The sequence below is a fragment of the Curcuma longa genome, chromosome 21, assembly GCF_044706935.1.
Source record: "Curcuma longa cultivar G26 ecotype Majalengka, Jawa Barat chromosome 21, ITB_CL_G26_1.1, whole genome shotgun sequence".
NCBI classification, from domain to species: Eukaryota; Viridiplantae; Streptophyta; class Magnoliopsida; order Zingiberales; family Zingiberaceae; genus Curcuma; species Curcuma longa.
In genome coordinates this window covers 5,761,729-5,776,582 of record NC_133881.1, presented here as the reverse complement: position 1 = coordinate 5,776,582, position 14,854 = coordinate 5,761,729, and the positions used below count along the sequence as shown (strand labels likewise).

Here is a 14,854-nt window from a genome sequence, read left to right as displayed (position 1 = left end):
AAATAAACTTCCAAACCTGTTTAGTGTCACAGTAAATGGATGTATTGCAGTAGCACATTTCCTATTTTAAATATACAATATCATTCTATTGAACTTTAATTAGAATGATATAATTCATTGATCAGGGATTAAAATGATAAGAGAACTCAACAATCACAAGAATATTTTATAATGATTTTAAAACTCTAAAGGTATTTTGAAATTTGAACAGACTAAGTCAATGTTTCAAACCCACGTTGACAACGTACAGTCTAGAAAATTAGTCAAACTTATAACTTATACTAACTATTTCCCTTTAAAATTCTACTATATTTTAAAAAGATCACTTACAGTGTAGTGTTTTGGTATTTAGCCATGCAAATGCATGTTTACTTGCACACTCATTAAACCAAAGAGTAAGAAAAAATACCAACGTGTTCCAGTTGCAGATCAACCCCAGCTGGCTTCAATAACCTGACCACTGTCATCAGTTCTTGATTTGCAAAACAAAGTCAACTAGAAAAAATATATGTATATATATTTGTTAGTTTAAACTTGCAGAGAGATACACTTACCAGACAAATGACAGAAGACAATGAGTCTCCCACGGCTGCCTTGTTGACCAACCATTGTAGTTCCAAATTGATTACTCCAGGCATCCACTTTTTGGTAGTCAATAGTAAACAATATTATGAACTATAAAGAATGACAACTTTAGACAGTTTTGGACCAAGACTGAAAAGAGAACATGTCTGGCATCAAGTTTTAACTTCTTCATGGTTTCTTTGTTACATGGTCCCATATTCTATCAGGGATCAATTAACAGAATTATCAGTGTGTTAACCAAAAAAGTAAAGAATTATAAGCAATTATCAACTGACTCAAGAAAGATGCCTTATCCATGGAGTGCTTAGTTGGCTTCGTATTTGGAATCATCTTCTGAGACATCGAGTCCCACCAATAACTGCTTTAGAAATCGAAGAAAGTCTCTGTGGCGTCCTCAACTTTGAGCATTACACTCTTTAAGCAGCACCCTATTGTTGGAAGGTATGGAACAATGAGAATTATGTACCATAATGGTATTGAAAGCTGCCCTGGATGTCTTGGAGAGCTTCCACAAGTTTGTAACTGAGGTATGGTATGTACAGATACGTAAACTACTTGAGGTTGAATAGGAGGATAAAGCTCTGGATGTCATAGTGCCTTCTGATCCTTCCGTTCATTCCAGTTCAGGCATCGAATCAAACTACGGAACCAATCCCCAGTCTGATCAGATTTATTTACAGTTGGAAGTGGGTGTTGGCTCATTGATATACGAACAGAATCTCCTCTAGAGAGCTGCTGTCGTCTTTTGCCATCAAAGGAAACCCATGCATTGTTTCTCGCATCATCAGGAATCTGGTTAGACATCACAGGTTAGTAGGCTAAAGATTGAATCACTAGAAGCATAAAACTTCACCCAGATGATATTTGATGAAATTTCATCAATGCAAATAATGCAATAGGCAAATTCAGGGATTAATTTTAGGGTGAGTTTTAATTCGAAATTTCAATTCCTTAGTAATTTTTAAGTTTTAAAAAGTTTGCAATATTTTTATTTAAGTAAATTAGACCTAGGTTTTAGAAGATTTACTTAAAAGAAGCTCAGGCATTGATCTACACAGAGTTTTAAACCCCCATTGTAAGTCATCTTTCAGTATAATAATTCTCTTCATGAGTTTTACCTCCTTGTTGAGATTCAGCAAATTTTGCTCTTAACATAATGGACGAAAAAGTAGGTGGAATACTATCATAAAGAAGGTAGTTGTAAGTATATGTGACTATAGTGCATAATTTTGCTAAATTAACCAATTTTGCCTCTTATGTCAAAGCTGAAAGACTTCACAAGGTAACAAAACCTCTACAAGGAGAACATTAACACAAAAAGTCTCATAGTCTCACCTTCATCTCAAGCTGTGCAGAATCAGGAAGTATGACAGGCCTAAATGAAAGAGAATGTGGGCAAATTGGAGTAAATAGCATGCAAGGAACATTTGGGTGAACCTGCAAATTGAAATAGCTGTCTCATATGACACACGATTCAAATAGAAATGAAAATCTAACAGGCCGCTTCAAACACCATTAACAGCCAACAAATGAATTCAAGTTAGAATGATAGCACAAAGAAGATGCAATGTGTTCGAACTATCGATTTAAAACCAATAAAAGCTTTGAACCACAGCCAGCCTATTATCATTTTTTACCTTATTTTGCCATTCCTAATTATAATGATATGAAGTATTTTTGAATGCCTAGAGGCAGTAAGTATTATCTTGGCATTATGCAATAGGAATAGAATCAGATAATAATGGAGAAGAATTACAGCAAAATCCAGAACGGATTATTTTGAACACCAGAGAGTAGATATGTAGCCAGTGATTTCTATGATCGCCAAAGTTTCCAAGAATTAGACAAAGCTCATCTGATAAACAGTTCCATTGGAGTAACTTATACATACAGAGACTGTTAAATGTTGATAAACATAAAGCAAAAGCAAACTGGACCTTACAGACAATCTAACTTTGAACAACTGTAATAGAAAGAACTGAAAGCTGTCCTAATTGACTGACTTTGTTACTATCCAGTAAACCAACTTTTTCTCTTTGACTTATCTGCACACTAAGAGGTTAAACCCCCCTAATGCAGTTATACATTAAAACCACCTTTGGCAGAGTGTCATCTAGATCTAGCTCACTTACGACTACATGAAGCAACTATTGTAACATATATATATACATGGGGGATATATGGGGGGGTGATACCCCGCGCACCCCCCGCGTGCACCATTTATGGGCAACTGAGTGCACTTCAAGGTGCCCCACGCACTCAATCGCCCATGTATAAACTCGTTATGCTAGACGCCCCCCCCCCCCCCCCCCCCCTCCCCGTGCGTGCCCGGCATGGGCGACTGAGTGTGCGGGGCGCCCAGAAATGATTCGGGCATCCAGAAATGCACTCAGTCGCCCATGAATGATACGCGCAAGGGATGCGTTGGGTATCACCCCTTGAACCTAAAAAACATACATACAACCTATTGCTCGAACCTGAAAGAAACAAGAATATTATGGATACAAAGGATTCAATCCCTCACTGAACAAAGCATATCTTTTAATGTGAACTACATTCTAGAATTTAGGATTTTTTTTTAAAAAAAAAAAACTGAATAGATATGTATTGTTTGAAAAGAGTGTTAGAGATATTTATTCTAAAAGTTAGAGCTAAGTAAAGAATATTGTTAACACTATAGGACAGAAAAATCACTATTATCTCCTAGTCTTGTTATGTATGTGATATATAAAATTTATTAGAACCCTTCAATTATCCAACAGATTAACTTAATTTACTAATATGAAACTTGATAGTTCAAACTTAAATTTCTTTATATTTTGTGTCTTGGAACATGATAATTTTTCTTCTTCTTTCCTGCCATTGATTCTGAATAGTATTTTCTTAGTGTCTATTTGGAAGCTAGAAGGTCACATTTATGCCTGCACTACATAGCCTGTAACATTATACTAGGTGATGATATAAAGTGTTGGTACCACATGAGCTATATTTGCCATATAGGAACTGAGATCAGGGTAGACCATCTCCATGTGATTGGTGTTCTTATTGCAAAACTGGATTAGTAGTATTGGAGTTGGATAACTAAAAAAAATTATTAAAAAAAAAAGACAAGAAAAAGGATCGTAATAATACCTGAATGTTGCTGCCTAACATTACAATTATACACATTTTTTTGTATAGTATGTATATGTTAAAATAATTTAACGTTTTAAAACATAAATTTATTTAATCAGGTCAACACAAACTATGCTACCTCATCCTTGTTATACATAATTTCCGAACACCAAACAAAACTTACTTTAAAAGTTTAGACAACTCAAATATCCATCGTTGGCATTATCAAGTTGTGCTTCCCAACCAGTTGGGTTGAGCCAAACAACTCAAATATTGAAAATAATAAAAAAAGGAAAATATAAAACTATGATAAAAATATGACGATGAAGAAAATCAATTATCCATCAAAAGGAATAAAAAAAGTTGCCAACCATGGATCCCCCCGCAGCTGTTGAGTATGCTGTGCTCCCAGTGGGTGTGGCTACTATGACCCCATCACCTTGTACCTATGAGAAATCAGACAAAAGTTAAACTAGTTTTCTGATACAACAGGGTGAAATTTGAAAAATAAGTCCAAAACAACTTAAAACATGCATCGGCAGATATTAGCATCATCTGGAAGAACCCAGCCCTATCTTTATTAAGAAAAAGCAACTAACAATATTGCTGTTTCTTAATAGGCAAAAGCACTTATCATGAAATAATATGAAAAAAGTTGTTGACAAAAACAATATTTTCAGTACAATTAAGGTAAGGAAGAGTAAGCATGTCAGAAGGATCCTACTAGAAGAGATAATTATAATAGTAAAGTAATTGTTCATTAAGCCAAAATCTAATATATGTAATGACATATAAGATCAACTATGCATAAAAGGTATGGTACTTTGGTTATAAGACGATTATGCTCATAGCACTCGACTTTGCAGAGGTATGGGTTAGAACCACGGTCAACTACTACTTCATTTAGAACATCAAACACTTTCCCAGGAACTGCCTTTCCACTGCGAAATATTTCACATCGCAAACGCATCCGAAGAGTAATATAGACTCCTAGTGTGTTGTTCCCATGGATAACTGCCCTTAGGTCCTTTTTGTGCTCTTCAAACTGCAAGGAAAAAAAAACAATCTAATACCATCACAAGGGGGCATTGGGAGAAAAAACAATAAATGTGGAGGAAAACATACAGGATGTGATGTGAGGAACCCAAGAGACCCCAAATTAAACGAGACCACAGGAGGAACTGCACCTCTAAACAAGTTTGAAGCATGTAAGATGAGACCGTCACCTCCCAAACATACCACGAAATCAACTCTCTCATGAAGGTCACTGCATGGCTGCAAAATATGTGAGAACAATTATACATCTGGTAATATGTTTGGAAATACGCTCATTACCTGGTATTTTGATTGTAGAAGGTTTGTACAAAGCCAAAACCAGGTATCCTAGCAAATATATCATGCACATCAGGCTCTACAAGAACATTCATTTTCTCTTGGTGGTAAAGAAAGGAAGCAACCTGCATTTTCCAAAGAAGAAAATTAAAATATTAATAAATTTGTTCATAGAACAGTCTAAACTTGAAAGATACAGCTCCAAGTCAAGTTCTTAAGAAACATAGATTGCACATTCAAAAATTAGTATTATGCAAGAAAGCAAGTTGAAATAGAAGCTTAAGAGGTAAGAGTAATAAACTCATTAACCAGATTTTTTTCATATCTGTTAAGTGTGCAGTTGGTAACATGGAAAATAGAAGGCTTGAAATGGAATAACTGAATCCCATCGTTGTCATTCAAAGAAATATAATGGTTCCATTTAGTTGTTTAGTCAAAGCTCATCTTATTCTCATTCTTACTGTGAAGTGAAACGAGGAGCCAGTGTCAGTCCCAATTACTTGAAGTCAGCTACATTGATCTTGTCCGGCAATTTTAACTCTCAAGCTGTGTTAGCCCCAACTCTTGGAATCGCCTACATAGATATTATCCCTTTAGATCTGTACACGTACTGTCAAGGCCTAACCCAACCCTCAATCTTTTCTCATCTTCGCTGGAGACTATATTGATCTATATGCAACATTAATCACCTGTTAATTATGAAGTTAAATGGTTCACTGAAACACAACTCCTAAACAAGAATCATCTTAAAAGCCAATCTAGGAACTAATAGTGATATAACTTCATTAATTTTATATCAAACATCAAGTCATGCAACTTCTAGAGTAAAACCTATCAATATTTGTACAATAATTTGATAAAATAATAAATTAAGGACTTTATATAATGCTATAGAACAAATTAAGGACTTTATATAATGCTATAGAACAAGCCAACAGTCCCAACTATTTCAGGTCAGCTATATGGATCTAATTCCTCCTGTAATACCATATTATCCATGGTTGCCAGAGTTGGGATCAACAAGTGGTTAAGGGTTTATTGGTTTAGAGTATATGATTGCAAAATCCTATAATTTAACTAATGTTTTTGGATTTATATTTTTCGTTTATAATGACATCTATATTAACTTTCATCCTCATCATCATTAAGTTGTGTTTGTCCCAATTCTTTGGTGTAGGGTCAAGTATATGAATTTATCCCCTCATTGAGCCCTATGCAAGGAAATATCAATGATAATATTCAAAATAATCAAGTCATGTTTTATCACATTGATTCATATTTTCTTGGATCTCCATCTACCCTTTACACCTTCCACGCTAACAAATTCAACTATTTTAATTGTAAAATGTTAAATACCAAATTTTCATCCAACATCTAAAAATTATTTTTTAAAACAAATTTAAACGACAAAACAAGTTGAATAGAATCGTTAAAATAGAATTTAGATGTTGAGTTAAAGTCGAATTGAGTTCCAATTGATCCCATTAGGTAGGCATAATGTTAAGAGCCATGTGAATTTGAATTTGTTTTGACCAATTTAAAACCGAACCAATGTTTTAAAATAGGGATTACCTAGTTTAGTTGGGTTGAGTTGGAAATGTGTTTAAAGAGCTAAGGATTAAAATTCTCTCTCCCTCTCATGCGTTTCTCTCCACGTGTTCTCACCCAAAAACCATCTTCTCTTTTCCCTTATCGGACACCTCTCTGCCTCTTCTTCTTTCCTATGCAATGCTAGCCTAGCTGAATGCCCTCCTCCCTCGGTCACCGCTCCTCTTATGCAACACAATGTTGGTCTTTCCCGTTGACCACTCTTTTAAATTCCTCTTTCCCTCTCTCCCTCCCACTCTCCATCTCTTGGCTTCCCTCTCTCTTTCTTTCTCATTCTCTCACTCAATCGCTATAGTCGTCATCATTGTTTGAGAGAGGTGGATAGCAACTACTACCCTTTGACTTCCCTCCTGATCTGCTCTTTTTTCTCCTCTCTTTCTTGTCATTGTTACTCATTGTTGGAGCCAAAAGAGGCCACCATTGGTCATCTCTTTCCATCCCCCCCCCCCCCCCCCCCCCCTTTTTTTATTCATGTAGTTGTCAACAGCTAACTATTTTTTGGCCATGCCAAGTGGGAATGTCAACTTTCCTCATTTTTCTGAGCCTCCTGGTGTCTTGAATGAGATTGTTACTCGCTGACCTAGCCTAAAGGTAAAAAGCATGCATTAAAATCTCTTATTGTGTCAAATGAAGCAATCGAAATGGTATCATTCTAATAAATTACTAAACCCCGATTGACAATGTTTCATGTACTAATATGTCAATCATGTTGATGAGTATGCCTTATGCTAACATGCTATAATAATGTTTTTATTTTTTTGTAAATTGTCTTCATGCAAGATAATATCAAAATTGTACCATTGTAGGTGGAAAACAAAATTTGAATGTTATATATCATCCTTTTTTCTTTTTCATCTCCTTCCACCTTCAATTTGCCATCGGCATCATACATCAAAACACTAACACGATACTAAAACAATATTGTTCACAGTTAGACTGAAACTCGACACTACTTGAGATTTTAAACCTTCATAAAAATTCAGTGAATAATTGTAAAATTAACCTTGATGAACAATTGATTATTTGGACTAACCATAATATGTTCTTTATGTTTGATTGACTCAATTATTTCATATCTACGAAACTCCTACCTTGTCTCATCGACTAATTGCAAGGCACATATATATTTTTTATTATGTTTCTATTGTGCATTAGTGGATTTAATTCAGGAGGGGAAAGGAATGGCTATCATTAGTAGTGCATGTCTAACTTTACAATTGGAGGTTTTATCGAGGTAACAAGATCAAGATCATATCCAATGATATTGTTGGCTTCTAGTTAATTTCTTATTTCATATCTACAAAACTCCTACCTTTTTTCATCGACTGATTGCAAGGCACATATATATATTTTATTATATTTCTATTGTGCATTAGTGGATTTGAATCAGGAGGGGAAAGGAATGGCTATCGTTAGTAGTACATGTCTAACTTTACAATTGGAGATTTTATTAAGGTAACAAGATCAGGATCGTATCCAATGATATTGGCTTCTAGTTAATTTCTAGATCTTATATCATTATCATTAGAGATTTATTTTGGATTTTCTAAGTTATTTTTCATATTGTATTTGTTAATACTTATTTGAGTGGAACACACTAATTTTCAAACACTCGAATCTTTTGTTGTACATTAAGGTGGGTAAATTTATCCATTGACTTACTTACATGTATCCTTATACATGAATAATGTATAAAATGGACTAGACTCTTTTGTAACTATTTAAAAAAAGATTAAAATGATAATTAAAATAGTGAAATGAATTTTAAAATAAATTAAACTATTGAGGGGTTAAATAATTGATTTTCTTTTCATGTTGTACATATGTGAAGATTAATATAAGAAGGGTTCATTTTAAAAAAATTAAAATGAATACTCTAATTACTCTTTAGTTGATATCCTTGTTGATTTAAATGTTGATACTTATATTTTTTCTGTTGATACTTATATTTTTATGTTGTATACCTTATACCTTAAGACCCAACTTCGTAGGATCGTAATTCTACACGGGATCGATTTGGGGTCAAGATCGGATCGGATCATAGAATCGCACGATCCTATTAAAAACCTTTGAAATTTTATGATACATGATTAATAATTAGAAAAAAATTTTAAAAAGGTCATTTGCATATAAATAAATTAATAATTTTATATATACATGTCACCATCGACACTCAACACCATAGATGACATTATTATATGACGTCAGACATAATAGTGATTATTTTATACGCTAATTCTAATAGAGAATTTTTTAGGGAAGATAGAAAATCATCAAATGCAAAGCTCTAACAACAACTAAACAATTATTTAAATAGTCTCAAAAGTCTAACGATGCAAAAGACGAAAGTAACCTTAATAAAAAGGACTAAAATTCTTCAAAGCCTCCGAAAAGGCTTTAAACAATATATTTTGGGCCTAACTGGGTTGTTACACCCTGTAACAAATGTAGATCTCTAAACGAGCTTCAATTTGATATCTTAAAGGTCTCGTGGTTCAACACGAGTCAAAAATTATGGTCTCTCAAAGCTTAACCGATCCTACTCCGATCCTACTCCAATCCTACTCCGATTCTACCAATCCTGTTCTGATCCCATTGTAAAAAACGATCCTAAACGTTGTTGAATCATTTGGATACTTTTGAATCGTAGAATCGTATGATCCTACAATTCGGATTGCAATTTTGCAAACTATGCCTAAGCCCACATGCTAATATATAGAAAATTAGCGTAATTATATTAAAATTTTGATTTAGGTTAGTCGCTCACATTAATTGTAATGTAAAAATTTAAAGCGAAATAGGAATACTTTTAAATAAGAAAACAAAACTAAAAAGTATAAACTCTGAACCTAGTTTTATACCAGAGTATCTGACTCTAACCACCCATATAAGGTTATGGTAGCGAGCAGTAGACTACAGTCAACATTTATTTGAGTGAGAGCACTATATTGTTATGCATCACTGATGAGGGTTTCAGTTTATATGTCAAATGACATTATTAAACTTTGAGGATATTGACTTCAGTGATTCACTTCTTAATAAATTTATTAAAGATATATTATTAGTAACACATTTAGGAGACTAAAAGAAAATGATAATTAACAATTATCTTAATTTTTGATAAAAGGTGATGATGATAATTGTGACTCTAAATGTTGACAAATAATTAGAAAGAAATAATAGTTGATATATATACATACTTACACACACACACACATATATATACATATTAAAGAACTCATTTTCAATATGATCAAACACATGTACATCTTTCCTATTTACAAAGGTGACCTTTTGAAATTATAGTTGGTTTTCACTAGTACTTATAGTTGCTTAGAGATTCTTGATCTGCTAACTCCATGTTTATTTTTATTTTGTTTTATTTTATTTTGTTCATATGTCTTTTGATACTATTAAATTTTTTGTGAAAAAAAAAGGGTATATATATTTAGCTAGTTGAACCTCTTCGTTATCAAGCTTATCTTGAGTTAGTAATTGTCATGCCCTAGGGGTGTCATTCCCGCTGAAGAGGAGAGGGAGAGATTGTTGCTCGTGTTGCTGAAAGGGAATAACTGTTGGAGAGGAAGAAGCAGCCTTGGCTGTTGGTGATGTTGGAGAAAAGGAAGGAGAAGAAGAAGGAATGGGGGAGAAGAAACAAAAGAAAAGAAGGAATGGGTGACAGCATGGCGAGGCGGCATAGTGAGGGCTACAGGGGTGTTGTGGTGTGCACAGAGAGAAAAAAAACAAAGAGGAGAGATAAGGTTTCCTCAAAAATATCCTAATTCATTTTAAACCGACCGAACCAGTTTAACTCTTAAACTTGGTTCGGCTATAACTTAGCCAAATCAACTCTAAATCAATTCCAATTTGAACCAACATAATCCTTATCTCCGCACCTAGCCGTTGGATTTAGTTCGAACCCGATCCGATCTTTAATTTAGCCGTTGGATTTAGTTCACTCCCTCATTATTATTATATTTATTTATTTTAAAAATTCAATACTCAACAGTAATTGTTTGCATGTTCCTTGTTCCCTAGTATCATATTGTCACTAAAAGGGTGCCTCTTGATAGTGGACGCTACACCTTGGGGCGTAACATAAAATCTATTGGTGGTCTTTGAACATTTATCAAATATTATCATAAACATTCCAAATTTTGCAACTTCTCAAAACATATCATAAAACATAACTAAAATAGAAATATCTGAAAATATAATTGTTAATGTGTTACATTTTCATATAGCAAAAAGAAACTTCTATGCAAAGATGTGACATTAAGTCAAAAGAGTTCGGCTTACAACTTAAAAGCTATTCTCATGTAATCCAAAGTCTCCATTGATGGTATGGTATGAAAAAAATATATGTTTTCAATGATATTAAGCTTTAAAATATATATGTAAATGCAAGCATATTCCAGTAAGTTAAAATCTTTGGAATTCAAATCCTATATATGAATAGAAAAAGGTTACGAATCTGACTATGTTCATAGAGTGCCTAAATTGGAAGGATGCAGATATTCTAGTCATTGGCACCTATAATAAGAAGAAACAAGAATAATAACCATATTTCGTGCTACCCCTCCAATTTTACTGCAAAATCAGAATCCAGAAAATATACTTCAACTTCACAAGTGCCACTGAACTTTATCCCTAAAATTTTTTTAGTTTCTTATTATATTTGTAGCTTTATCCATTTAAAATGTCAATTTGTTGAGACAATATTAGTCTACAAGATAACAACAAAACAAAAACAAAATTAGCTGCATCAGTACCTCTTTGGCTTCTTCCATAAGTGCCTTGCCTAACTTCTTCAACAGTAGTACAGTCTTTGGAGGAGACTTCCACATGAGCATTTGTTGTTGGGTGCTTGGATGTGTGAAAGCCAAAGACGATTCTGTTACCTTTTCTCTGGTGCAAGAAAACCCATCTGTACGAACCAGAAACATCTCTGCTTTTCTTCTCGATTGAAGCCTAACTACACCAGTAGTTGAAGCACACATATCTCCATCAAGAGCCAAAGTAGCATTGTCAGTCTCCACAGAATTTTTAGCATCCTTTCTTTTTCCTTCTCTTGTGGTGATACTTAAAACTTGCCCAACTTTCCCACTGTTCGTATTTCTTAAAGCTTTAGGTTCTATAGTCTCAGTGCCTGTCCATTTAGGATAGACATTCATGTTTGCATCAGTTTCAGTATTGATAGGTTTTCCATGTATGTCATTATTGATACTGATGTTAAAACCAAGATTACCATCAGCAGTTTCTTCTTTCCGAATTTGAGATTGTACTTGAACTAACTTGAGACCCTCCAAGGCTCCATTAGCTTCATCCCCTAATTGAGATGAAACACTTGTAACTGGTCCAGTTTGAGATTTCTTCTGCAGATTATTCATATAAGTTTTAGGAGAAAATTTTCTACTTCTGAAAAAAGTGATGATTTCTTTCCTAGAGAAAATGTTGCATGTAGGAAATTGTGACCTCAGAGGATCACTGCATATAGAGAAGTTGGAGCATTGGCCTGCACTAGTATCACCATTTTGTTGTTTTGAAAATGAGTTATCTATCACAGTCTTTTCATGATGGTTTTCAACTGCTGAAGCTGGAATATTTTGATTTTTGTTACCAATAAACGCATCAGATGAAGAAGGTGAAATGATGTCATCTCTTGAAGATATGTTTCCTTTAGACAATGGTAAGATAGGATCATGTGGGTTTAGGCTTTCTTCTTCTTCTCCTGTATTTTTACATGCATTTCCATTAAGATTAAAGTGGAGTGGTGAAACTGAGAGTGTAGAGGACCGTGTTATATACTGCCTCCATCTTGAAATCATGGCAGAAGTTCTCCCAACACCTTCCCTGCTATGCAGATAAATAGGCCTTTGATTTGGATCTTCAACCAACATAGCAAATTGCTCAACCTGTTTCACTGAAGGAGCAGTCCCAACTTCAACTGGCAAATTTACTAACTCTATCTTTCCATGTGAAACAGCTTTTTGGAGAACTGCTAGGTAGCATTCATCATTGCACGCCTCTTCCCTCAGATCTACAATTGTTTTAAATCCATTTTCCAATAACCATGTCAAACCTTCAACTGTTACTTGACCACCCCGCCAAAATGCTATCTCGGAATCTTCCAGCATATTGCCCTCTTTCCTAGTGGAGAAGTATACAGGACCCCAGTTGGCGAATATTGTTGGACAAGGATAGCCATCTGCACGTGGAAATCCAGCATCATAGCAAACGTTCTTCAACCTTTGCAGTCGTCTCCAGATATCAATGCTGTGATCGTCAATGGGTGTAAAATAACTTGCAAGTGCAACCTGCAAGCTCTCACAGCACCTTTTCATTTCACTCCTGAAAGCAGCAAGTGGCGGAACCTTACCATCCAAAGTAGTAATGTCTGAGACCTGGAACGAACTTGTGATAGATGACCTCCCTGACAAGACATCTTCTCTAGCTCTATTCAGCAATGCTAACATGCAACCAAGTATTGTGACTATCTTGTCTTCAAGCATAGGCATGTCCTCGGAAGGGATATCATAAGGAACAGCACACTCTCCAGTTTCTTCATTGCACAAAGCATCCATTATCGAAGAATGCAATTGTTCAGCAGCCCGGAAGATCCTACAGTATGCTTCCACTTCAGCAATATCACCAGGTACAGGACCAATCCACAGCAGTTGAGATACATCTTGAGTTTGGAAAGTCTACAGCTTAAAAGTAAGGTTATTTAGCCACAAATGATCAAGAACCAATAAGAGCCATCATGAACTTGAAAGGTAAAGTTTCTAAACAGAAGAATCTATGGTTGTTCCTGAACAAAGTTCCTAAAAATAAGAATGTATGGCTTCTCCTGAACATATTACAGATGTCTAATCACCTCCAGGATTTAAGCTAACAAAAAACAAACGAAGACAGAAACTAACCATATTGGTGGCATAAGTGATAAAAAAAAATGAAGATATGATTTAAAAAATGATCTTGACCGAGAGCTAAAAAATGAGAAAAAAGATAAATGATTAAAGATTTTTTTTCAATAAAAAACAATGAAAGAAATAAGGGCAAACAAGATTCAACAGCCACCCCAATTAGAGGTTTACAACGTTTCATCTTATCGATGAGCGCAACCAGCCACAATACCGGTGCAAGAAAGGAAGTAGTTCATGAAGCACACATGTATCTATTATATTTTTATTTTTTTCACAAATATGTACCAAAAATTATGGAGAAAAATAATTTTCGTGGCTTCCACTAATTTCATCATCCAAAATTTTACTGCAAGAACTTCCTTTTTTGGATAGACACCACAAGAACGATATCAAAAGCAACGCAATTCAATAAGCAAATAATGATCAACTCCAACTGCAAACGTCACTGTGCCCTCCGGATGTAAAAGCACATATCAAAACCAGTAAGGAGAAGTATGTAGAGCTCCACCAGCATCGCAATAAAATCGGAAACAAACCGAAGACCAAGACACGACCTTCACGGGAGAAATCAAATCAAACCTGCGAATCCAAACCGATCGGGGAAGAGAAGAAATGAGAGAGCCGAGCTCGAGCGGCGACCACCAAGCGATACGGAGCCTCATCGCGACCGACACGTCGCCGCGATCTGTCCTTCGCTAGTAAGCCTCCGATACAGCCTCCATGTACACTGCTTCTCCTCTCGCCCGGGATAAGGCAGAGGTCGACGGGCCCCCTGGCCACGCAGTTCGCCAGCATCCAGTCCACAGGAGAAACCCTTCCGATCAGGTCAATTCGACGGCGCCTCGGTGGGAATCGCAGCGAGATTGAGCGCCACCATCGATGGAGGAGGAGAGAAGGCGGGACGGGCAGGGAGAGATTTGGATTGTTGCGGAATGGGGTGGCGGAGACTGCCGTTTGTGATGTCCACAAAAGAGCGGTGCCTTCGATGATGGCGACTCGGGTATTTATTATCCATTGAGTACTATAAAAAAAAAAGACAGATACATTAATTTTTGACATGTACTTGTTTGTGAATAATGCCGTTGTAATTTTAATGTTTTCTGCTGTTTCTTTTTTTTTCTTTAATAGAAATTCACAAAAATAAAAATTTTACTAGGTGAAAAAAATAACATAGCACATATATGCAGACGAACCAATTATACAACTACCAATCCACTCGTTAATACACTATACTAATACTATCAATCATTTCATGTCACTTCCACTACCATTCGATCCCCTCCCACAGT

At 35.2% G+C, this 14,854-nt stretch overlaps 1 protein-coding gene across 2 annotated transcripts; it reads right to left on the bottom strand.

The window, feature by feature from the left end:
• Window positions 1–674: 674 nt before the first annotated feature.
• LOC141814167 (putative NAD kinase 2, chloroplastic) lies at window positions 675–14,482 on the bottom strand. 2 transcript variants are annotated; one of them, XM_074702121.1, is made up of 8 exons: window positions 14,145–14,482; window positions 11,412–13,343; window positions 5,035–5,156; window positions 4,825–4,966; window positions 4,523–4,744; window positions 4,071–4,145; window positions 1,921–2,022; window positions 675–1,377 (listed from the first exon to the last, which is right to left on the bottom strand). In XM_074702121.1, the coding sequence occupies exons 1-8, from the start codon at window positions 14,358–14,360 to the stop codon at window positions 1,174–1,176; spliced, it is 3,015 nt and encodes a 1,004-aa protein (XP_074558222.1). In that variant the 5' UTR covers window positions 14,361–14,482; the 3' UTR covers window positions 675–1,173. The 2 variants fall into 2 exon arrangements, with proteins under 2 accessions (XP_074558222.1, XP_074558223.1); XM_074702122.1 differs by lacking the exons at window positions 675–1,377; window positions 1,921–2,022; window positions 4,071–4,145 and having other exon boundaries at window positions 4,598–4,744; window positions 4,825–4,974.
• Window positions 14,483–14,854: the final 372 nt, after the last annotated feature.

Bases quoted from the DNA above. Each gene is read 5' to 3' on its own strand.
- LOC141814167 (XM_074702121.1), bottom strand. From the start codon at position 14,360: ATGCTGGCGAACTGCGTGGCCAGGGGGCCCGTCGACCTCTGCCTTATC. The intron at 2,023-4,070 runs GTTGGCAACTTT...TTCAATTTGCAG, and splicing joins CAGCTGCGGGGGGATCCATG to GTTCACCCAAATGTTCCTTG. The intron at 1,378-1,920 runs GTGAGACTATGA...ATGTCTAACCAG, and splicing joins CTGCACAGCTTGAGATGAAG to ATTCCTGATGATGCGAGAAA.